The sequence below is a fragment of the Papio anubis genome, chromosome 12 (assembly GCF_008728515.1).
Source record: "Papio anubis isolate 15944 chromosome 12, Panubis1.0, whole genome shotgun sequence".
Taxonomy (NCBI): domain Eukaryota; kingdom Metazoa; phylum Chordata; class Mammalia; order Primates; family Cercopithecidae; genus Papio; species Papio anubis.
In genome coordinates, this window is record NC_044987.1 from 3,422,152 (window position 1) to 3,447,892 (window position 25,741).

At 43.9% G+C, this 25,741-nt stretch overlaps 1 protein-coding gene and 1 pseudogene across 8 annotated transcripts in view; both read right to left on the reverse strand.

Moving 5' to 3' along the window:
• Nucleotides 1-25,741, reverse strand: part of NTM (neurotrimin) — a 1,410,016-nt gene that overhangs the window by 952,963 nt on the left and 431,312 nt on the right. For 2 of the 8 annotated variants that reach the window (XM_017949126.3, XM_017949125.3), the window contains one exon: nucleotides 16,325-16,521. In XM_017949126.3, the coding sequence (XP_017804615.1) occupies nucleotides 16,325-16,406 (82 nt within the window). In that variant the 5' untranslated portion in view covers nucleotides 16,407-16,521. Of the gene's footprint in view, nucleotides 1-16,324; nucleotides 17,019-25,741 lie in introns of those variants that run through there. The other 6 variants (XM_031653874.1, XM_031653875.1, XM_021926914.2 and 3 more) reach the window with 6 other exon arrangements.
• LOC116269917 lies at nucleotides 1,923-2,036 on the reverse strand (annotated as a pseudogene).

The window sequence follows — 25,741 nt, forward strand, 5'->3', positions numbered from 1 at the left end:
GAGAGAGAGAGAGAGAGAGAGAGAGAGAGAGCCAAGAGAGGGAATCAGGCGACTTTGATAGGGAGGTCCAGTAACAAGTACCTGTGCTGTCAGCGAGCTTCAAAAACATTGGCTTTTAATTTTGCAATATGAGTTGAGTGCCGAAAGTTTTCACACAGTTAATTCAGTTAAATGTGAAAACTACCTTCCAAGGAAATTCATATATCCTATTTGAAAGATGAGGAAAATAAGGGCTTGGGGAAAAAACTCAGCTCCTAACATTAATGATAGACTGGGATGAGAAAGGATATTCTGATTGATGTGGAGATTAAGAAATGTATTTGATATGAATATGCTTTGTAATTTGTAAAGATAAAAACATATCTTTTTAATTCCTTAAAAAGGCAATGTATGAAAGGAGTAAATGATGAGCTCTGGATATGTTTGGAAGATGGCCCTAAATGGTAGGACCAGAATCAAAAAAAGAGATAAAGAAAGAAGACTGGGGTAGACTATATTTTTATTTAAAGTCCAGAGAAAAGACAGTGGCATGAGGGAAAAGTGATTAATACTGCCTAGGATTATCTTGTTCACTCGTCAGTGTCTCTCCCAGTACACAAGCAACTAGTTCGGTCCTTTAACCAGGCTGCAGGTATATGGACACAAATATGTGGACCTAGACACAGGTGTGTGCAAACACACACATTTTCCCTGCATTATACTCAGGGAAAACAAAAGCCAGCAAATGCAAGCTCCTTTAACTTCCTGCCACCAAGCTTACACATTTACCTGCCTCCTTCCTATGCCAGAGACAGCTGATTATCTCTTTTGTTAATTTTCATTTGTTTATTCTAGTAAAATATGCATGAAATAAAATTCACCCTTTTAACCATTTTTTTTAAGTGTACAATTAAGTGGCATTGAGTATGTTTACAATATTATATAACTATCACCGCCATTCATTTCCAGAACTTTCTCATCATCCCAGACAGAAACTCTGTGACCATTAAATCCCTCCCTGTTTCCCTCCTCCCGCAAGCCCCTGATAGCCTCTCCATGAATTTGCCTATCCTACGTACTTTGTGTAAGTGAAATCATACCTTATCGGTCCTTTGGTGTCTGGCTCATTTCACTTAGCATAATGGTTTCAAAGTTCATCCACGCTGCAGCATGTGTCAGAATTTCCTTCCCTTTTAAGACTGAATAATACCCATTTATGCACAGACCTCATTGTGTTGATCTATTTGTTGATGATGGACACTTGGGTTGTTTCTACCTTCACTATTGTGAATAATGCTGCTGTGAACATTGATGTATAAATGCCTCTTTGAGGCCCTGCTTTCCATTCTCTTGGATATATACCCAGGAGTAGAATTGCTGAGTCATATGATAATCCCATGTTGAGTTTATTTTTGTTTCCAATTCACTGACTGATTTAGTATGTTTAATGTTGTTTTGTTTAGACACTGAGTCTTGCTCTGCTGCTCAGGCTGGAGTGCAGTGGTGCAATCACAGCTCACTGCAGCCTTGAATTTTTGGGTTCAAGGCAATCTTCTCACTTCAGTTTCCTGAGTAGATGGGACTATAGGTGTGCACTTCTGCGCCTGGATAATTAAAAAATTTTTTTTCTTTTGTAGAGATGGGGTTTTTCTATATTGCTCAGGCTGGTCATGAACTCTTGGGCTTGAGCAATCCTCCAGCTTCAGCCTCCCAAAGTGCTAGGACTATAGGCATGAACCACTGAGCCCAGCCTGTTTAGCTTTTTGAAAAACCCCCAAACTCTTTCCACTGTGGTTGCATCACTTTACATTCCCACCAGCAATGCATAAGGGTTTCAATTTCTCCACATCCTCACCAATATTTATTTTCCTTTTTTATTTCATCAGCGATATCCTAATGGGTGTGAAGTTGTACCTCATTGTGGTTTTCATCTGTGGTTCCCTAATGACTGGTGATATTGAAACATCATGCCTTAACCATATGTGCACCCTATGGACTTGAGGGCCTCTTCCATCCTTATCAAGGGAATACTAATTTTTCTTCCTTTCATATGACACACTAATAGTTTCTTAATGTCCATCCCTCTTTCCATGGTGATAGGCCCCTGACTTTGTCTGGGCATATGATCATCCACAGGGGATTGTGAGTTTCCCACATGCTCTTGTACTCAGGTGTGGCAATGTGGCTGAGTTCTGGCCAAGAAGAGGTGAGCAAGGATGCCATGTGATGGCCTCCAGGAGCATCTGCAGGGGACAATGCCCAGGTACCTCCTGCCTCTTCTTCATCTCTCCCTCATTCCACTCTGGCACACAGATGCTGCCACCTCAGACCATGGAGGCAAGGCCATGTACAACAGGTCCAGATGGCAGAAAGGCCTGGGTGTCTGAGTTTAGGGAACACCTCACTAGCCATGAACAGACAAAGTAGAGTATTTCCATAACCAGAGGGATACAGATTACATTACTTAAGCCACTCTAATTGCATCATTTTTGTCATTTGCAGCTGAATCTAATCATAATGCATATTCTCGAACACTTCTCTCCTTCCTCACTTTAAAGAGTAATGGAAGCAGTCTTTTTCAAGACTTCTTTCTCTACCCATGCTCAGGATTCGCCACTCCTCCCACCTGTTTGTATTCCCTGAGGGCCTCACCTGGCCAGCCATCCCCACATCCTTCTTGCCTCTCCTTCCCTGGCCCCTGCCCATCTCTCTCTCTCTCTCTGTTACCTTTTGAAATAATTACACTCATTTTCTGACTCCACTTCTTCTTCCCCACCCCATTGCTCTGCCCCACAAAACTGTTATCCCCAAGGACATGGGAGAGATTATTGCAACTAAATATAATCTCCCTTGATTCTTTAGAAGCATGTGACACTGCTGACATTCCTGCCTTCCTCAAATTTGCATCATTTGGCCTTGATGGCCTCATGCTTTCAGATTTGTCTCCTATGTATTTGTCCACTTTTGTCAATCTGCTTTCTCAGATCCCTTCTCCTCCCAGCCTTTAAGGACTAGTGCTTGCCCTCAATTCTTTTTTATGTATTCCTTACTCTCTCCCTGGATAATTAATTGTATCTGTGTTGAAGACTGTCTTTGTTCATGCCCAGATACCTCTCCAGAGTTTCAGATCCATCTAGCCAACCTCATATTGGAAAGCTACTGTTAAACCCATCATGACCCAAATCGCATTCCTTGCTATCTCTCTAAAACCCACCTCTAAGCCATTCACTTAGAAAACAGAAGTCCTCTTACACTTTCTTTATTACTTATCCTCTTCTTCCCTGTCCATCTCCAAGTCTTAACCCTTCTACCTCCACAACTTTTGAATACCCCCATGTCTCTCCTTCTCTGCAGCTGTCACTCTGGTGACCTCGTGCCTAACTGGTTGCAATATCCCTTAGAAGGCTTCCTTTCCTCTAGTCTTGCCCAACTTCAATTCATTTCCCATATTGCAACTAGAATGACACATTACCATTTTCAGCTAACCCAAATCATGTTGTTTGACCACTACAACTGCAAGTGTGATCATGTTACTCCCAGGCATACAACCCTTCAATGCACCCTTTTCCCTCAGTATAAAATCTTCAATAAAAACAGTTCCAGCCCTGACCTCTACCTACCTCTCTATGTATACCTCTTGTCTTTCCACCTACCTTCCTCCTCCCATCACCCCATACAAACACACTCAATCTAGCCAAATTTGATATCACAGTCCTGAGACATTAGCATATACAGTTTCTTCCACTTATAAAACTCATCTCTCCTCTCACCTGGTTAAATCTATTCACCTTTATCTCTCAGCTTTAACATATCTTCCTTCCAGAGAACTTTTCTGTCCTGAAAAGTCTCCCAAATGCTACCATAGCAAACTGACCTGCTTTTATCCCAGCTCTTACGACATGATAGTCACTTGTCTATTTAACTGAGTGCAGGAACTATGCCTGCCTTGTTGTTGTGTATGCCTAATACCTAGTAGGGTCTGAACAAATAATTCTGAAATGGATGAAATATAAATGTAAGCAAGCACTTGGCCATGCTTTCGGATTGATTATGTTGCTCTTTTATCATTAAATTCAATGATGTGGAGATGCCACGTCTGTATCATTTGGAGATAACACAAAGCTGATGAAGACATTTCATCGGGATCCAAAAATAATTTCAATGGATTTAAACAATGGACACGGGGCAGTAAAGCTTTAAGCATTTAAAAAGATCATTTAGAGAAGATCACCTGTGAGCAAGGATAGGCAGGGTCTTGTGGAATCAGTTTTTTTGTGAGAGGAACAAATACAGCCTCAAAATGAGCCAATGATGTGGCATGTCTGAAACAAAGAATGAAACTAACACAATAATTAAATGAACCTATGTAACTATAAAGTCCAAAATCTGCTAAGTAACAGTTCACTTTCTACTTTGCCAATCAGATTACAGCTGGCAGAGTCTGCTCTGGCAACACCTTTTCAGTTGATCATTATCAAACTGGTCATGTTTCAAAGATAATCATCAGGATGATTAGTGCTCCAGAAACTGTGCCATGCAATGATCACAAGAAAGAACTAAGAATGCCACGATAAGATAAGTAGGGTCTGTGATAGTCATCTCTTAGAAAGTGGATCATACACTATTGCTTCTATCCTGATAGCTCTAAAGGCAAAACTTAGGGAGAGGCAAATTTTTGCTCCACGTAGATTCATTAGAATTGTATTCAGCTGCAAGGAAAAGAAAACTAATTAAATGGAGATTTGTTTCCACAAGTGATGATAACTTTAGAGCTATGCATTCTACAGCTGGTGCAGCTGCTAGGTCATCTTGAACCTGAGTTCCCCCTATGAAATTACCCATACTCAATTTTTTTTTTATTTGCCCAAACAGCAAGTCCATGTGGTTTGACCTACAAGCATCCTTCTCTGTCATTCTTGGTATGTGTCCTTTCTCCTCCTGTTTGTAAGTGGGACCCTGCACCTCCAGGAGGGATCACAGTCTCCAAGTCAAGAAGGGAAAATAATAAAGTCCAAAAAGCACAGGCCATCCATGTACAACCCTCCACACCGTACCTAGTCATGTTATGCTTGTATTCCATTGGCCTGAACCGCAGTATATGACCATATCCTGTTATAACAGAATCTGGAAGTTGAGTATTTTAAATGGGCATGTTCCTACTATGAAAAAATTTAGAGTATTATTTTGAAAGAGAAAGGATATAATTGATATTGAGGAGGCATCGAAAATGCCTGCCAGAATTGCAAAGTGCTTTCTCACATAGTTTATCAGCTATGAAAAAGAGTGTTAACATCAGTTATGCTTAGCTGTACCTCCCAATAGAATCATCTGTTGTTCTTTTGAAATAGAGATGAACTTGCCCTATTTCGACCTGTGCCAGGAGAATTTTTGAGAGTCAGACCTGGGCATCTGCTTCATAATAATCTCCAGAGGTGATTCTGATAGGCAACCAGAACTGAGAGCCACAACCCAGGTAGTGAGTGTCTGGCCACTAGAAATCTCTGGAATTCTTGAGCAGGAATTAATCAACACAGTTCAGACGGTATTGCTGCCTTGGGGAGGAGACAGGGCAAGTGAAAGGCCATGGTATCTGACAACTCTAGGAGTCCATGAAAAAGCTTCTGAATTTAATTATTAAATTATTTGACCTTGGACAAGGAGTTAGCAGTATGAGAAAATAATGGAAAAGATGACAATATGGCATTTAGATCCTTTTATCGGGAAGTTTTCATGGAAAAGGAAGAGGAAATGTAGAATGATTACTTAATTCTTATTTGTCCTCAGAAGTAGCAAAATGGTTTATCCAACTATAAATGTTCATATATCATCAATTGCATTGAGAAAAAAAGCTGTTGATTAATCTATTCCATGTCTGGGCTGAGTTCCCTCTTGACTGTTCAGGAAGAGAGTCAAGTACCCTAGTGGACAGCTTTGTGGAAGAAAGGGAGACTAGATTTGGAGAAACGGCTAAAAAACATTGGACCACTTCACCTTCTCCAACTGGATAAATTCATCCAGTCATTTTCCTCTTTTCTTAGGTTCAGTCTTCCCTATCCCCATTCTTCCCTCTGATGCCAGCACCTCACCTAGATGTAGAGCGTAGGTTCTTCCCCCTTCCCCTACTGATCTGAGCAGTTCACCATTAGAATGACTTTTCCACTCTTGGGTCAGTTAAGCCTGAAATACTGAGCTCCACAAGTACTACTACATAGGTACCCATAACATCCGGTTTATTATTGACTACAGCCAGGAGGGATTACTAATGTATGGGGAAAATAAGTTAGGATCTAAAAAAAAGGATCTGTCAGACAGAAGAGATGAGCTGAATCTAAGAAAATGGCTTTATAATAGAAAGGGTAAGTTCTGAGGTCAGGCTCTTGCATACCTAGTGAAACAACTCGGGCAAACGATAAGAAAGAGTTGAATGAACAATAGCTCACCTTAAGTCTGCAGAGTTATAGGGCAGCTGAAATACCTACTGACATCTCAGGTCTTCCTCCCTTCCTTTCATCCATAAACACTGAGTGTCACATTTATCCAAGGGGCTGTGCTATGTGTACTAGGTATATAAAGATAAATAAGACAGTCCTGGCCCTTCTGGAGCCCACAGCCTGGTAAGGGGAGATAGACATGTAAATAGGTCACCTACACTAACATGTTGTAGATATGAACAGAAAAGGTAAGAAAAAGAGCAAGGCAAGCATAAGAGAAGGAGTAAGAAGACTCGGCCGGGCGCGGTGGCTCACGCCTGTAATCCCAGCACTTTCAGAGGCTGAGGCAGGTGGATCACCTGAGGTCGGGAGTTCAAGACCAGCCTGACCAACATGGAGAAACCCCATCTCTACTAAAAATAGAAAACAATTAGCTGGGCATGGTGGCACATGCCTGTAATCCCAACTACTCTGGAGGCTGAGGCAGGAGAATCGCTTGAACCCGGGAGGCTGAGGTTGTGGTAAGATGAGATGGCACCATTGCATCTGAAGCCTGGGCACGAGACTCCACCTCAAAAAAAAAAAAAAAAAAAGACTCAAAGGAAAAAGTACCGAACTTTGAATTTAGTCTGAAATTATCAAAAGCATTTTCTAGGTAGAGAGGGGCAGGGTAGGGCCTGAGCATAAGCCGAAGGAACAGCATGCACGTGTGCTATACAGAGGGAGCAACAGGAAACCCCAAAGAGGCCATGGAGCAGGGAGTGCCTCGGTTTAGGGGAGAGGCAAACTGAGGACAGACCCTTAGGATTTACACGCCTTGCCAGAGAGCTGAGACTTCACTCTACTTGGATTTGGAATCGGGAGAAGCTATAATATGCTGTGCTCTAATAATCTGGGCTACCAGGACACACTGGGAGAAGACTGGAAGAAGGACGCAGAAGAAGCAGAACAACTCTGGAGAGAACCACCAGCACTCTGTTAATGGATGATTTTATAGAAAATAGGAGGCAAACCTTGGAATATTTAACCTTGTAAAGAGGAGAATCAGGGGAAAAAGGGAAGAAATCACAGTTTCATATATTCGAAAACAGTCATGTTGTAGAAAAATTAGACTAGTCCTGTGGGTAGTAGAATTAAGTAATATTTATTGAGAGCTTACTATGTACAAGGCAGTATTCAAACACTTTATTTGCATTAACTTATTTAATCTTTATAATAACCTTACAAGGTAAGTCCTATAATTATCTCTATCTTATTGAAGAGGAGCTGAGTTGCACAGAGATCGATTCAATTGCCACAGATCTCAAACTAGAAAGAGGCAGAGCCAGGTTTGGCTCAAGGCAATCTGGCCCTGGGGCCGCTATGTTATAATCACTCTCCAGATACAGGACCTTCGGCTGGATTCTATAAGAAGGCAGAATCTCCTTCTCCTACCTCTTCCCCTGCCTCTTCTTCCCATCCTCCTATCTCTCTGAAATCTGACAGTCAGATGCAATGGACTTCTGTAGAGATGCAAGTTCCTATCGTTGGCGATAGAGGCTGGAGGACCACTGCAGCTGCATTATTGAGGGGTCAGAGCCCAAAGAGAGGAACTGAAATGAAGTATCTTGAAAGTCCCTCTGAGCCTGAGCTGGTTGTGCTTCAAGGGTTGTCTGGCAGAGCAGTATGAACACTCTGGGGAGCCAGGTGGGTGTGTGGGTTGTCCAGAGACTAAACTTGGCACAAATCTGCCAGTAGCCCTGTTCTAATGTGCCTCTTAGATCTGCTGACTCCATCAGAAAACAAACAAGTTTTCACTCCTGCACACCACAGAAGCTGACCCGGCCATATGAGTGGAGCCAGCATCACTTCTACCTAACACACGAAGCTGCAAAATTGTCATTGAGGTTCTGAGCATGAGTCTTTATTGACCATGAGAAGGAGGGAGCAGTGGAAGCAATGCAGCTGGATAACTGATTCCTGGGGAGGGGCAGGGAGGCTAGGTGGAAGAGAAATATGTAATTCTCACACCTGAGGATGGAGCTTCTTCTAAGGCTCCTCATTGCTTAGCACTCTCCAATCCAGCTCAAACACATTCCTTTTTGACCCTCAATCAAATGCCTCCTGAATTTCTCTTGAAGGCAGGCTTAGGAATTGATCAATTGAGAGTCATTTTCAGTTCTATTCCCCCTACCCATGACAAGTTAATCCTTTCCTTCCATTTTAAGTATACTTTATAGGTAAATAAATGCATCCATATATGAACACACAGCATCATATGTATGAGACAGCATGTAGAGTTTGCACGCACACACACCACTTACATGTTCTGACTCTGTTCATTCGTCTGTGATGCTGTTTATATTCTTAGCTTCCTGCAGGCAGAGGCTGGTGCTGAGTATTTTCTTTTAGCACCACTACCTATCAATAACTATACTCAAAAAGACTATTTGCAGTATTGCCAAATGTTGAACTTGGAATGAGACTTGAAAATCTTTCAGTCCAAGTGTTTTATTTTAAAGTGAGAAAACTGAAGCCCATATAGGGGATGTGTCTTACCCAAGGTCTTTGAACATGTTCAGATGGCTTTAGAGGTACACTTTTCAACTGACTGCAAATCAGGCCTTCTTGGAGAGCTCTTAAAAATACCAGTGTACGGCCCCATCCAAAGGGATTCTGATTTAATTGGTCTGTGATAGGGTCCAGACATTGGTATTTTTATAAAGTTCCCCAGGTGATTCTATGGTATGGCAAGTTTGCAAACCACTGGCTTGGACAGAGTATTGCAGATAAATGCAGATTGCACCTACCCGCTGAGGGTCATTCTGACTTCTGAGATCAAGCTGGGAGATGTATAATTGTTCTAGACCACTGGACTCGGAAGAATCATGGGTTTATGAGAAAGGTAATTACCTGTTCTTGTTTATAAGAAAACCTAGGAATGATCACTGCCACCATGATGGAGATGCAGATAGCAGCAGCCCCCCTAAAGCATTCAGGGTGCAGCTAGAGTACACGGCCTGAGCACCAGAGCACCTTTGCTACTTCTGCACACATAGTTCTGCAAACACGATCCGTGGATTAAAAGAAGACGGGTGTGTAGGAGAACAACTATACAATGTGACGTCCAAACCATTGTATCCCACCAGAAGAAAACAAAGACATTCCTTTTGTTAGTGATGCATTTGTATTATTCCAGGAACTCTAAATTAAGATGTGATGAGTGGGTAGCAAATTAAAGGCGTTCTCATAGAGCAGGTGATCTTAGCTCTACCCTGAAATCTGAATCCCTCCCAGAGGTCAGATGAATAGTATTTGCCTCATCCAGAAAGCTGTCTGAGGCAAATTCTTCCCTGGCCTTGTCTGGTGTTCTCCCTTTATCTTCTTGGCCCTCCAGTTCTGTGCAGAAGTCAGGGCATAAAGGAGGTGGAGAGGCCAGAGAGGTGACAGTGATGTTCAGCGTCAGTCAGTAACTCAAACACACAAGACAATGACCACAAAGGCAGTGAACTCACAGCAGCCTTCCCCATCCTATATATACCAAAGACATCCATGAGCTCCTTTTCTACAAGAGGTTGTGTGGAGTAGCAAAGGCAGCATCTCTGTGTTATGAGAACCCAGAGTCAGGGTGTGCACCTCCTCTCCCCAAACCCGTCTCAAAACAAGGATTGAGGGCTAGTTACTTTCCTGCCATCTGTCATCATTTGCACAGGAGGCCAGAAGTTGTGTCATGGAGTCTCCACCATTGCTTCTGGCACTGCTGTTGTTGCTTTCCATTTACGACAAAGGATGCCAAGCCAAACCAAATCTGAGAGATGCAACTAGGTCTTTGGTCTTATCCATTAGTTGCTTTTTCATCACTGTTGTATCTCTGGCACCTAAAACAAGGCACCGAACATAGTAGGCACTCAATAAGCACTTGGATGTGATTGAACCAGTGGACAAATAAACAACCAGATGGATTTTGTGTTAGGGTGAGAGTTTGGTGACACTTCCAAGATGAGCAAAGGAAGCACCGCTAGAGAGTGAATTTGAATGAGTAAGTAAAGCCAAAACCAGCAGTCTTTTGATCAGTCTTTTATTATCGCAAAGGGCAATACTCTCACAGAAGCTAAAAAAAAGAATCAAATTTAGTAACCTAAGATGTCCTTAGTAACAGAGCTGAAGAATGTGTTTTCCAATATTTGATTTCTTAGCTTGACAGTCTCTCTTGAAATACTCTCTTCTCCGCAATGAAAATGTGAATCTTTGTTGGTTTGTTTTGCAGTTTGCAAATGACTTTCAGAGCTCTTCTGGCAGGGTTTCTGTGTCTCCGCTTGCAAATAAACAAAAGGCCATTTCTCTAATATGACTTAAGTAGGGGAGATTCTGTGATCTCCTGTCATGATTTTAGAAGCAGTAGAAAAGGAGAAGAGAAAGGAGGGGCAAGTAGAAAGAAGAAAAAGAAAAACCGAAACAGGCAGCTTATAAAAGCTGAGAAAAAAAGCAGGAAATAGGCAAAGATAAATTTGATATGGAAAATTAGAGTGTGAGAGATACCAAATAATGGAAGACTCTGTAATTAATAGGATCCCAGAGAACCTTTTGATGGGGGCTGAACTCGCCCATGGTCCACTGGCCTCCCTCCCCGCTTCCATCACATCAGCTGGGCTCCTTGTGAACTGTGAAGACAGGCTCTCCCCTCCTTCTCCTAGGCAAGCCTGCATGAAGCAGAGCAACCCCTGCCAGCTTGACCTAGATCTGTCAACTGATCAATTACTTTTCCCATAGAGGAGAAGGAAAAACGAAAGGGAGAAAGAAAAAGGGAAAGAGAAAAAGAAAAGGTGGAGAACAGAGAAGTAGGGGGAGTGGGCAGAAGGAGAGAAGGAGGGAAGGAGGGAGAGAGAATGGGAAGGAAAACGGATGCACTCCTGTATCTTTTCAGTGTAAGCAGTGGTAGCAAGAGCAGGCTTAATCCATAAGGTTGCATAAATAAAGATATACATATGTACATGCATACATGCATACATACATGAAAGAAAAAATAAAGCTCTCAGAGGTTACTGACCAAAATCACAGTCAAAGCAGAGGATAGAGCTCTTTTTTCCCACCCTTTGCCAATCCAGATTAGAGCTATTTTTCTGAAACTCCTACCTCTAGCTCCATCCTCCCTAGTGCTCCCCCTCTCCACCATTCACACTGCAGTCCCACACTGAAGCCTCCTTTTGCAAAGGGGTGGGAGGCATGCTCCCTGCAAGTGCCTTCGAAAGCCCCTCTGCCCTTCCCCAGTGCACTCTCTGATAAGATGAAGCTACCTCCCACAGAGGGGAGGAGATGCTTCCAGGAACACTAGGATGGTACCCTTCGACCCTTCCAACCTGTATGCCATGGACTCCTTTATTCCTGCATGCTTTCTGTTTTTATGTTTAATTGGTTTTATTGAATTTCAAATGACTACAGACATAAAGTAAACACGTAACAAGACAAGAGAGCAGAAAGGAAGTAAACTGCATGAATCTAATCTCAGCATGGAGTTCCACTTAGCACCACATGTTTGGAGTGTTACAAGCATTAATGAGTCCTTACAACACCCAAGGGAGTCGCTCCCCGGCCTGGCGGGCAGGTGGGGAGATGGGCCCACAGAGGGAAAGATTTTCCTCTACCGAAAACAGAGCAGTTTGAGCTTAGAAGTACGTGTTCCCCAAGGAGCTATGTTCAGACCACTAGAAGTGGCTTGAAACCTGGCGACCATACATATTGGGGGTTTGAAGCATTTGTAGGACCTCTGCTACAGCAGGAGAGCAATGTGGGTGCTTGTTTGTTTGTTTGTTTTTTAATCTTTAGCATTCTAGTTTGTGGGCAGAAGCAGACCATGAGCTTGAATTCAAAATACTTGGAAAAAAGCCAAATCATAGACCTGTTCATCTTACCCAAAGTGTGCATCTACCATGATTGAATGGCAAGAGCATTGCAAATCTCTCCAGCACGTGTCTCTTACACACGTCAGAATCACGTGCCCCATACTGATTCAGAAATTCTGCCATTTCTTGGGCTATTGAGAGAGCTCACTTCATCCCAAGGGGCAAGTTTTGGCTAAAATCAACACCAGGTTGTTTGTCCTGTCAAGAAAAGGAGCCAGTACCAGCATGGCAGACAGCACGCAGGCACAGGACAGAACCCGGGAAACTACCAGGAGGCAGTCTAGACGCTGTCACCTCAAGCAGGGAACCAGGAAGGGCGCCTGAAACACTATTCGGGACCCCTGAATTAAAACCAGCACTACAGAAGGAGGTTACTGAGAAAGAACAGAAGTCAGGGACTGTACATTGCAGCTGATAAGACGGGTTTTCGGGGCTTATATTAGGCTTTAAGGGAACCAAAAAAGGGAAGAATCAGGACCAGGACCAGGCTCTGTGCCTGGTAACTAAAGCTGCAGTTTCAAGAATGGTCTTCATGCTGTGAGACCTGCTGGCCACGGCAGACAGTCTCCAGGCACGCTTGAGCGAATGCTCAGAGGGCCGTCCCCGTTGGGGTGGCCTCCTAATACAAAGGGTGGAGGTGAGCTACCTTTGTGCCACTGTGCACGCCTTGCCGGGAACTTGCCCCAAGTTGGCAGCCCCAAGCCTGGCAGGCAGGTTCCACTCAGTGAGGCTCCCCGACCCCTCCCCTTGCTGCCAGGCTTCCAAGAGCCTACAATGCCTATATCAGGCCCAGGGGCCAAACATCCAGGCTAATGTTTCCACTTTGCCAGTAAATATTGTCATGGTCTCGTCTGCCACCCATGAATATCAGAAGCATTGCCCAGTTCAAACTGCTGCTGGCACCACATGTGTACTGTGCATGGCAGGAACCTGGACGGCCTGCCTAGCTGAACGGCGCCCACTGCCCACCTCCTGGGTGCTGCGCGAAGGGGAGTATGAACTTTGCCAAGGCACCTTTTCCTCCTCCTCTGCCCTGTCTGTGTCTCAAGCTAGCTGCTAAGTGGATGCGGGATGTGAGGAGAGGTGAGGAAATGAGAAAGGCAAGAGAGGAACCTACCCAAGCAAATCGGAAGGTGTTAAAAGAAACAATAATCCTTCGAAGGAGAAATGGTCGGTTTTCTAGAAAGAGGAAGTTGCAGCACAACCAGCCATTCCTTTCAGAGGCTCTCAGTGGCAGAAGGTGGGCGGTGGGTGTGCTGCAAAGGACAGCGTCTGATCCAGCTCCGTAGCGTCTGCGTCCAGGAAAGAGATGCCTCTGCTTAATCAACCCTGGTGTATCTTAGGGCCAGAGCGCCAGGGAGCTAATCGCCCCCTCCTGTCCGCGTCACTAATCGTGCTGATTCCCTCAGAAACCCCCCTCCCTACCTAAGCTGGATCATGGTTGCTGGTTGGGTTGGGGGGAGGAGCGGGTCAGCGAGGGGTTCCTAACCTGCCACTAGCACCAGGCACCTTTTCAAGAGGCAGGAGGCACAGGAAGTAGCAGCTCTAGGAAGAACCAGCTTAAAACAAAAACAGAGGAGAAGAAAAAATCGCCTTGGAATGTGTACTGCATTCTAACTAGTCCCACTGGGTCCATGCAATAGGGGGGGATTATTGCAGGCAAGACCTGGGCTGCCTCAGGAATTCTGCAAGTTTGATAAGAGATAGCTGGCAGACGTCAGCGTCCTTCCCCCGAAAGAGAAAACAGACGCCACCTTGGCCACATCTGACTGGCATGCAATACGGGGGTCTTTGGGGGTTGTTCTGTCTTAAAATTGGGCAGCCTTGTTCTCTTACGACACACTGAAGCCTATTCAGGGCTGATTGGGTGAGGGTAGTACAAATAAGGCCATCATTCTTTTTGAGAAATTCAGGATTTGGTAGAATGTGATAAAGTCTAAGATAGTCCTGTCGCCACCACCCCTACCCCAAGGTAGGAACAAGACCACAAAATCAGATGGCACCTTAGATAAATTTGCACCACCACTTTGCTACTCATCTATTCAGAGACGATTCAAAGTATGAGCAAATATTATGCTTCCCTGCATTTATTCTGATGGAAAAAAAAAAAATCACGTATGCTAATTTATATGTAAATTCACTATGGCCCTGGGGCTCCTGGCATGCAGCCAGCAGGGCTGTTGATGGTGGAAGTTTGGTCATTGTCTCCAGTTCGATGTTACAGACAGAAGAGACATGGATCTCAGGACGGATAGAAATTACTGAGGGCTTGGGACCTTCCCTCTCCCTACCTCTGACCCCTCACCCTACCCCTTCCTGCTTAGTGTTCATTTTTGCCATCAGCCCCCATAGAAACCGCTTTCCCGAAAGTGCCCGATCCTGAACTCAGCCTCCCCACTTCATTCTTGTGCACCCAGAACAAGCAGGGGCGCACACACATGCACGCACACACACGCTGATACTGCTCCATATTATATAAGAGGAGTCAGTCAAGGATGCCTCCAAGTTGACTCCCTTCACTCATACACCCACCAAAGCCCCTAGGGGAGACGAGGGAGATCCTGAGGCCCATGCCTCCTGGCGTTGGGTGCAGCAGGCGACATCATGGACATCCCTGCAATATTCACCACCTTAGACTTCCTTATCATGCGACACAGATCCTTTCTGTCCCCCTCCTTGCCTTCTTCGTGGAGCCCCAGTCAAGGGTGTACACATTTGGTCTTTCCAGCCTAGTCTCTCCGCCCACCTTACGTGGATCCACACTGCAGCCACTGCAACCTATGTAAAGAGGACAGCAGCAATCCCTAGGTCCTAACCTCGGAGAAGAGTCAGCAGGACTACAGCTCAGGACTCAGTCCAGATCAGGAGAACTCCATATTGCAGGGGGAGAAGAGGGTGAGGGGGTGGGACTCCCCAGCGTTTTTCACTGGGTCAGAGGGAACTTTCCTCTGGGAATACAACTGCATAGGACTGAGCCTCACCTCCCAAGAGAGGGCTCCTCCTCCCAGAGCCCTGCTGGGTCACCCTGGGAAAGTTTCTCAGCTTGCCTCGATCCTTACGAGTTTAGCTATGTTTAATACGAAAGAGGCAAACTAGGTACCCCAAAGGACAGGGCAGGTGGGAGCAAGCTGATTAATGGATAATTCTGTTGCTGGAACGAACGGAGGTGAGAGCTGGGATGGGGTGTCGGGGGTGGGGGCACGGTGCAGTAAATGGACTCAAGGTGGAGGCCAATTCCAAATGCACAGAACACAGCACTGGGAACATCAAAGCATGCACCAACTGCAGCCCCCAGGGCTCCGGGCTCAGCCGATAAATAAACAGAAAATTAGCATTCGACTCTTATTGCCTCTCTCCCTTCAACTTCGAAAAGCTTTTTAGAATTTCAGAGCCCCGACTCCCCTTCCTTTTATCTGATTGTTATCCACACCCCCCACCCCAGCCACAAACACACCCCCGAACACATTCAAAACTAAGACAGTTGTCCCCCACTGCTGCAAATTGACTCATCCCTTGAAGCCGGATCGCTGACCAGAACCTCACAAGAAGCACCTGAACCTGATTCTTTCTAGCCTGCATTTTCCCCTTTGCTCCTTTTAAAAGCTTTGCAAGTTCGCTGGTGGATATTTAAAGTTTCCTCTTGTAATTTCTTCCCAGTCGCATAAGCAACACCTTGGCAACCCTGTTGCCCTCCGAATCTGTCATTTCCCCCTGCTTACATGTGTGCTCCGTTGTATATGTGTGCAAGAATGTGCATGAAGCCAGGGAGCCTAGCACACAACCACAGACCTAACAGGAGCACCAAACACGTTTTACTTATGCACATACATTCCCCCATTCCGGTAGCAGCCAGAATCAAATCAATATTCTCACAGCCTAGTCGGGAGAATGAAGTCCCAGCCATGCTGTCTAAACGCTCTCTCCTCCACCTGCAAACAGCGCAGCACAGTCGACTCGGGGAGTCTGCGAATCTTATAAAGCACACTGTACAATTCCTGGGTCTACCGTAGGCAAATCAATAGCAAAAGCTCTTACCTTGGAAGAGACACAGAGCAGCCAGCCCCGTGAAGACTGCCCAAGAGATAGAATTGTGCATTTTTGGCTGGATGGTTTTCATGATTTTTTTTCTTCTTCTTTTTCTTCTTTTTTGTCAGGTTCGGTTTTTTTCTTTCTTTCCTGATAGACTGTGTTGCTCTCAAGCTTGTGCAAGGAGATTTAAATCCACTGTTTTGCTGAAGGACACAACAAGAAAACCGAGGGTGTGAGAGAGTATGACTTCTCCGTAATTATCTCCACTCATACTCTGGCACTGAGACACATTGTACAATCTGGCCCTGGACAGCCCTCCTACAAGCTGCAATCATTGGTTCTAATCCAAGGATTGACAGAGCTACAACACACGCGCGCGGGCACACACACACACACACACGCACACACACGCTCTCTCTCAGGAATCATTTACTGGGCAAATCAGGCTAGCTGATTAAAGAGACAGGAGCCTGGAGAGAGAGAATGATAAATGCCACTTTGCCCCTTCTATATTACTTTCATTTTTTAAACTGACAGTCTCTGAGTCTTCTGAATATCAGAAAATCCCTTTCCCCCTGGCATTCCCTGGCCTCCTGAACTCAGATTCCCTTTGCACTGGAAAAATCCCATAGCCAGCCATGGCTTATGGGAAATTTTAAAGGGACATTTTCATGCTCAGTGAAACTTGTAAAGATGAGTCAGATTTCATTTGTTGGTACCTATTTTCCCCTCCGATGGAAATATCATTCAGTGACAGCTTTTTTTTTTTTCTCTTTCATCAACCTTTCTACTTAGTTGCTTTGAAAATAGTAAATAACTTTCTATTTTCTCCTCCTGTCACTCCTGTTTCAGAACATCTATGTTACTCCTCTTTTTCATTCACTTTTTAAAAATCAATTTCCTAAAGTCATCCATGTGTATATGACACCATGAAAAGGTACCAAGTACCTAGTATTTGAGAAGAAGTTCTGCAGTCTGAAGATGGAGAACCTTCTTCAAAAGAAAACAAAGTAGGAGTTTATTGACTTAGCCAATCCACATCCACTAAAGCAATAATATAAGCATCTGTGATTCAAACTGCAGCAAGAAAGATTCAGGTTAGACATGTAGAGGGGCTTTCTGAGTGTAAACTTTGTGAAGTTCCTCAGAGCGTTGAAGACATTAATCTCCTTGGTGACAGGAAAGAATAAAAACCAAACAGAAATAACCTAATGGATATACATGATTTCTTAAGAGATCTAATTCTAGGGCCTGGAAGTTTATTCTAATTTTTGGCTTCCCCTTATGAGAGGCAATTTAGAGGATGTGAACAAAACATCTGGAAAATGTAGCTCCTGGCTGGGCACAGAGGCTCACGCCTGTGTATCCAGAACTTCAGACGGCCAAGGAAGGCCTGTAGCCTGAGCTCAGGAATTCGACGGCAGCCTGGACAACATGGTGAAACCCTATCTCTACTAAAAACATCCAAAAATATCTGCATATGGTGGTGCGCACCTGTGGTTCCAGCCACTTAGGTGGCTGAGGCAGGAGAATCGCTTGAGCCTAGGAGGCGGAGATTGCTGTGGGCAGAGATTGCACCACTATAATCCAGCCTGGGCGACAGAGCCAGACCCTGTCTCAAGAAAAAGAAAAAAAAGAAGAAAAAGAAAATGTAGCTTCTCACAGAACCTTCCTTAGCCAATTCTGACACATTCATACCCCCACTATGCCTTGACACACATTTTAAAAATATTCTTCTAGAACTCCACTGCCAATTATTATACTTCCTTGTAACCCCCATAAAAATGTTAATGTATTTTCAAACTGCATAGAAGAAAAGTACTCATTGTCTGTTTGTATTTTAGTGTACAGAGGTGAAATGAAAACATCACTGCCATTTTGTACATGTCTAAGACACACAATTTACCTTGTTTTATTTTTTTTTCTTTTTCTGTCTTTCTTTTTTTGTTTTTACAGATTTTTGCTCTGTCACCAAGGCTGGAGTGCGGTGGTGCAATCACAGCTCACGGCAACTTTGAACTCCTGGGCTCAGGTAACCCTCCTGCCTTACCCACCAGCTAATTGTTTTGTTTGTTTGTTTGTCTAATTTTCTGTGGAGATGAAGTCTCACTATGTTGCTCAGGCTGGTTTCAAACTCCTTGCCTCAAGCAAGTTGACCCTGTGTTGAGTATGAACAGGAACAACCCTCCCTGGAATGTGGGATCTTGTGACCATGAGAGGAAGGGGCCCTGGGATCTTGTGACCATGGGAGGAAGGGGCCCTGGGACCTCAAGATCTGGGGACCTCAAGATCCTACTCACAGCGCTGCACAACCAAGGGGCCTCAGGCAGATCATTTCACCTCTGTGAACCTTGACTTCTTGTCTGTAAAATTATAGAACTGGAATAATTTCTTATCCTCCTTCCCATTTTAAAGACTTTTTATGTTAACTGGTATTTTTTTTCTTCTTCTTGCCATTAAGTTCTAATTCACATGTCTATCAAAATGTCCTTGATACTGTGAGCTCCCAATGGACAAGAATTTTATCTGTAGATGAGACGTTTTGTGCGGTGCTCAGCATAGTGACATGTGTAATTAAATGCTTTGGAACAACTGTGACGGAAGGTGATAACAGTGCTGTGCAAAAGGAAGGTGGCTTCCTTTCACCACCGTTTCATTTCTCTCCAGAACGATGACAAAGATCATGGACCACTGGTAAGTCTTTAGTCCCAATCTGGAGAGGCAGACACTAACATTTGTAAATGTCCTCACTCTGAACTATAATAAATCTATACAGTTACCAATGTTTATTAAGCTCCCATGTGTGTACAAATAATAAGAAATTAATCATCAGAGTTGATATTCATTGATATTTATTTGCAATGTGCTAGGCATGATACTCAGTGTTCTGTATGCATTTTTTCTCATTAAATCCTCATAACCTGTGAAGTGGTGATATTATCCTCCCCATTTTATACATGAGGGCATTGAGGCTCAGAAAAAGATTGTCCACAGCCACACAACAGTTAAGGAGTGGAATCAGGATTTAAACCTAAGCATTTTCATCTTAGATCAACTTCAAAAATAATATCCTGTGCTAAACCCCGTGAGGGACTCAAATAGATATCAAGCATCCTAGCATATAATCTTTTAGCTGTTTTCAATAGCATATGAGATTATTGATAAACATTACAAAACAATACATATGTTGATACAAAACTACAGGAAGACTCATATACTGCTTTCAATCTTAACTGAGTTTCAAATGGTTGGTACATAGAATGAATTTCATCAGACCGCACATGATAGCTGGTCGTTTTCTATGACAGTTTTGTCAAGTTCTTTGGAGATGCTGGGAGTCATGAATACCTTGAGAGGGACTCTGATCCTAGATCTGAGGCAGAGGGAAGGATATTGCTGGACGAGAATACCATGAATTAAGAACTAGAGTTAGAAATATACCAAGTAGATTTGAGGTTCTAGTGACTTGTCTGAGATTCCCCATCCTACCCTTCTGTATAGCAATAAAAGCCTGAAAATATTTTTCTTACATAAATCTTAGCACAATATGATTCTTGGCAGTTACTTTCTGCACACAGGTAAGGTAACCATGTCTGGACCTGGGCATCACTGACATGACTTGTTGATTGAGAGCACAGACTTAGGGCTGCTTTGCTTGGGGTCCAAATCCCAGTTCTGTCCCGTAGGGGCTGTGGGATTAGGTTGAGTCATTTCAACTCCACATCTGAAACAGGATAGCAATTATACCCCCATCCTAACCATAGCCAGACATCCTAACCATCAACTAATTTTCATTAATTTTACTGTTTTAACAAATTGAGATGGATGTGGTCTACCATGTGGCATTGGTGGAAGCTATCTGTGCTTGGGAACTAAGACTCCTGGACAGAGCAGTCTCAGCATTATGCTTTGTGCATTCATTGAGGCAAAATATATCCTCAGGGATTGTCGAACCAGAAGTCTAATTTGGGCTCTGAACACAGCTAAATGCTAAACTATCTTGAGAGCTATAGCTCTTTCAATGCTTGAATTTGCCACATGAAGTAAAATTTCCCAGTGGCCTTCAGGTTTCACAAAAGCACACCATTAACCTCCTTCTAGAGAAGGCATCTTTTTTTCCTCCTTCGTTATTGGGTTTAACACAGCATCACCAATACAGGCCTGTTGGATCAGTCAGCTGCTCATTGCTATAATTACAAATCGAAAAGCTGATCCTAGGCTACACACAGAAGGGTTTCATTCAACCAAGTACATCTCTTGCCTAATGGAACAGGTCTCATCAATGCAGTCAACAAAATTCCTTTCCATTTTCCATTCTAGTCTCAGGATCTATCAGGCTTAGGACTGAGAATCTCCATTGTTGCAACCATGCGTTCTCCAAAGAACGCATAGCTTGGTCCTTCTGCTTTGGGGTGGCTTGTGACTATGGTTAGAGATTTCTGCCAGTAGAAGTGAGGCAATGACTAAAGAACCTCTGACTGGGGGAAGCTATGACTGGGGGGAGCTATGATTGGAAGGGGGGACACTTTGAAATCGCAGTTCCCTCTTCAGCAATCAGAGCTCCTTCCTCTGAGTTAGAAGGCTCAAGTACTTCTCATCAGGTGTCTGGAGGACTCACTTTGCCTTTTGCATTAGCCAGATTTATGTTATGCACTATTTGCTTCCCAGTTCATGGGTTCACTTTTTTTGCAGAGGAGGATGAATGTCTTAAGACGAAATTAATGTCCGGAAAGGGACCTTAAATTCTAGACAGAATGGTAATCTTTCACCACCCACACGCCTTGAAGTTAGAAGAACTTTACTACAGACATGATTTTTCTGTTTGCAGATAAGAAACAAGGAAGGGGCATAAAATTTTTTTTTTAAATAAGGAAGGGGAAACAGATGAGGTCTTTAACTCCTTTGGAGAGGGCAGCTAGGGTTGCATTTCATAAACCTTTTATCATCGGGCAGCTTAGGAATCTGCACTATGTGCAATGAGCTGGTACAAACAGGGATTGATTGTCTGTAAACTGCCCCCATGCACACCTGTCACCTCACCCAACGATAGACAATAAGTCCAGTAAGCTCACTGTGGGACCTGGCTGCCCTGCTGTCCAAATCCCAGCTGAACCTTGACAGCAGACATAGGAGAGGGGATGCATAATCACTCACACATGGTGGGCCAGGCTTGAAGGACTGGCAGACAGAATGCCACCATGAGGGGGAGGAGGAGGTGGGTGTGTGTGTGCCTGTGAGTGAGGGAGGAAGGGGTGTGGAGGCAGTGTTTTTTATTTCTCTCAGCTATTATGGAAAGAACTGCGGGAGCTTAAATCTAAAGAGCAGTGCTGAAATAATGTTCAGGACTTAACAAAAGCCGCTGCTCTGCTGCCATCCGCCTGCTGTGGCCTGCCTCTGCTGAGGCTCCGTGCGGTGGGTGATCTTACATGCCCAGAAGCTTGGAGGAGCCTGCCCTGGGGGAAGAGGAAGCCAGCCTGCCCTCGCACATCTGGGGTTGGGCAGGGTTCAGCTTTGACTTGCAATGCCACTTCAGGGAGGGTGAAAACCATGGTAGGAAGAAGGCAGCCTCCTACCTTAAACGGAGTCTCCCCAGAAAGGGAGAGCTGCAGCCATCTTGGATGGGGCTCTGAGCACGGTCTCTTCGGTTGGGAATGGAATGGGTCCAGGCACAGGTAATGTCTGAATTATGTGAGTCTATTTTAAGAATTTGACTTAGAGCAGCAGGTTTTCTGATTTATTGATAAGTTGCCCAAACTGATCTTAAAATGAAAGTGTAACTGTTAGCAGCCCAGAAATTAAGGACACAGGGATGTAAGCCCAAAGTCCTACAAAAGGAGAGTTTTCAGTGTTTTCTAATTGAATTACAGGCATAGTCATCTGGCCTTGATTTATATTTATCACATTCATCTCAAAAAGAAGAACTACCATAGAGCAGTATAACAGAAGTAATTTAAGATTTAAAATCAGAAGACCTGGATTCGAGTCTAAGTCCCTTGATCAAGTTCAATCCAGTAATGCTCAATGTTCTCATGTCGTCTCATCCCACCTCATCCTTAAGGTGGAAATAATAACACCTACTGCACAGAGTTGTTGTAAATTCATTAAAATGAAGGTTATAAATGTCCCAGTACAGTGATCAGCATGCAGACACATTGGCTCCTGGTTTTTAGGATCAGCTTGCTCGAAAAAACCAAGCAGTATGCTAGATAATATTCGACAAGAACTTCAGAGTGTGATTCGGTGCCTTCAGGATGCTAACTGCCACAGATTTTTTCCTGGATCTGTAGTAGACAGGGTGACTCTGGCATCTGCATCCCCAGAACACTGGGAATCAGTCGGATGTTGTTGGAGTGGGCACTGCTCTACTGTTGGCGTAAGAGTGGGCACAGGCCCCTGGCCTGGTCAGTTTCTTTCCTGAGAAATTTCCAAGTGCTTTGGGGAGAGAGGGGCTGTAGCTAGAGGACATCTTTCCTAACACATGGAGAACTCTGCAAGGAAATGGAGTCAACATAAAGGAAAGAAGGAGCAAGAGGAGAGGCCGTCACTGAAAGGAGGACATGTCATGCCTGGAACCAGACACCCACCTTTCAGAATTCCTGATCCCTTCTTTGCTTAAATTGGTTTGAGTTGAGCTTCTGTCTCTCACACCTGAGAGGATCTGGACTAAAAGCATCCATCTGGAGGGCCATGAGTAGAAATGTCCTAGCTTTCTTGCCCTTCCCACATGACTTTCCCTGTTACCATGAAAATGTCTAGATAGTAAGTGAAGCTTGTGGGAGAGAATGCCTTAGGCAGAGATGTAGACATCTGAAGCCGTTTACTTAAACAAACAAACAAACAAACAAAGTACCCAGTGTTGATATCAAATTGGAATTAAAATAAGATCATAGATGAAATCACAATGGACAAAATCCCTCTTCTTCTAAAGGTTGGGGCTCTGGAAGTGGGGAGCAAAACACCACTTAATGAACCTCTTCTGTGTGAAAATTCCACATGGCATTTTATTTAACCTTTACAGTGTTTCCAGAAGATAAATACTATTATCCTTAACTTTCAAGTAAAGAGGTTAACTAACTTATCCACAGTTGTACAAGTAGTGACTGGCCAGGTCTCTGAATACCCAAGAGCCTGCTCTTTCTCTTGTAGTATATTTGGTTATACTTTAAGTGAAACTGGGACTCAAAAGGAAAAGACCATGGTAGCTTGGCATGGTCGGTGAGAGCTCTCAGAACAACATTGGTCTTGATCAGTTTGGAATGAAAGAAAGTGGGAACTTATTTAAACTGAAGGGAATGGCATGGCAAAGGCTGGGTGTGAACATAAAGCTCTGTGGAAATCAGCGTGATCCAACGTGGATGAACCTGAGGCTGTGGTTCAAGAGTACTGAGAGTTCATAGAGTTTGGGTCTAAACTAGAGAGTCTTGAATATCTGTACAGTTTGAATGGAATTTGAGAAGATCACTGCTGTTGATTCTGAGTAAGAAAGTGAAAGCAATAAAATTGGATATTTCTGAAGGTTTAAACAGTGGAATAGATGGTGAATTAGGTCATTCCCCTAGAGAAGCCTCTCTTGGCCCTCTGGATGTGGACAACTTTCCATGTTGTGCTAATCTCTAGTCTAGTTTGGCAGACTGTGGGACAGTGGTTTAGCCCCATCCCCATCCCCACCCCCATACATCACATGTATGAGTAGCTGTGGTGCACGTGGGCCCTGGAAACCTCTTATTTGCAGTCTGCTGCCTACCAGCCAGTTGAACAGAACACAGTACAATGGTAGGAGTAGAGGTCAGGCTTCAAGGAAGGTGGGGAGATTTTGGGGGGTTCCTGGAGCAGATCCACTTTCCTACACTGGGGCTGATAACACAGCTTATTTGACAGGTAAGTGTCATTTTACTGCTTTTGGCCATTTCTATCCATGGACATATCTATTCTGAAGACTTTACAGGGAGGAACAGTATGGTCTAGGGAAATAATTATATTTTTTAATGATTTGGCTTCATGCTATCTTAATACTATCTAAAAACATGTTGAACTACACCAGCTGAATTTGGAGGACAACTCTGAAATACAGCTTAGGAACCCTTCTATGAGTATCTCACGCTGTCATTTTACACTCAGAAGTGGTGTCCAGAGAAGGGCAATCACATGCTTAGGTTCATACAACAGAACTGGGAATAGAATCAACTCATTTGGTCCTTGTCCAATGTTGTTTCTTTTATTCCAGAATGTGTCTGGATGCCTTCAAAGTTTGATTGGATGGCCCCTTGTGAAGAATTCTCTGACCAAGAAATTCACTCTGGCTTGTTTACCCAAAATTGTACTCTTTATAACTGCAAGTTCTAAGTCTTCAAAAATGCAACCATGCCTTTTATAAAGATGGAGAAATTCAGCTGTGGCCTATCACTGAAAGCTCAGGGTTTTCAGCTTCCTTAGAAAGCATAGGTTATAAAACAAAGAGTGAGATCATATATAGTGAGACCAGAAGATACCTGGAACCCTGGACAGGGTATGGGCATATGGAGTGTGGGGAAAGGGGAAGTGAGGATGAGAACAGAAACCTGAGAGACTGGGTGAAAGCAACAATGACCGACATGGTCTTCTTTGTGATTCTAACGGTTGCTTTTCCAGAGAGGAGATAGGAGAGCGGCAGCAGGAGGGCGTGGGATAATGCTCTTGTCATACACCCGACTTGTCCATGTGCTGCCCCCACCAAAACTACGCTGATGACTTTTACAGGGGTGGGAGGAGATAAGATTCCTCGAGGAGGGGATCAGTGGAGTCTCTGTGGGAGGTGACTAGCCCAGGCAGCAAGGACGGTTCATCATAGACATTTGACTGCTTCTAACCCACAGTAGAATATAGACAAGACACATAAAGGCTTAAAATCAAATCATGTGTCATGCTGAAGAATAATGGTTCTTTCTGCTAGGGATATGTATATATTTTTAATTTCTGAGTGAATTAAGTCCCTATAAAAGGTGTTGAATTGGCAGCCTAGAAAGCTGGAGCCCTTGATTTATGCCCAGAAGAGGGAAGAGGGAGACAGTTACCTGAATCATTCTGAAGTGCTCTGAGCCACCCACCCATACCCATACACTCTGCCCTTTGTCTCACTAAGAATTTTGATTCTTGCCCACTGTGCAAGTCCTTCCTGCCATTCTGCATGGGCTTTAGATTAGGCTGCGATCAAAGCTAAATGGCAGTGAAAGCAAATTAACGAATGTTGGGGCCCTTGGCAAAGTATTCTGTGACCATGATATATGAACACATGTATATCTCTAAGTTGCATTTATATTTTCAAAGGGCATTTACATATCCTATTTCATAATCTTATTAAATATGTGTTCATCAGTGCTTGTTATTGTCATTTTTGTTTTAGGGTGGGAGACTGAGGCATAGAAAATGATAGCATGCTCCATCTGG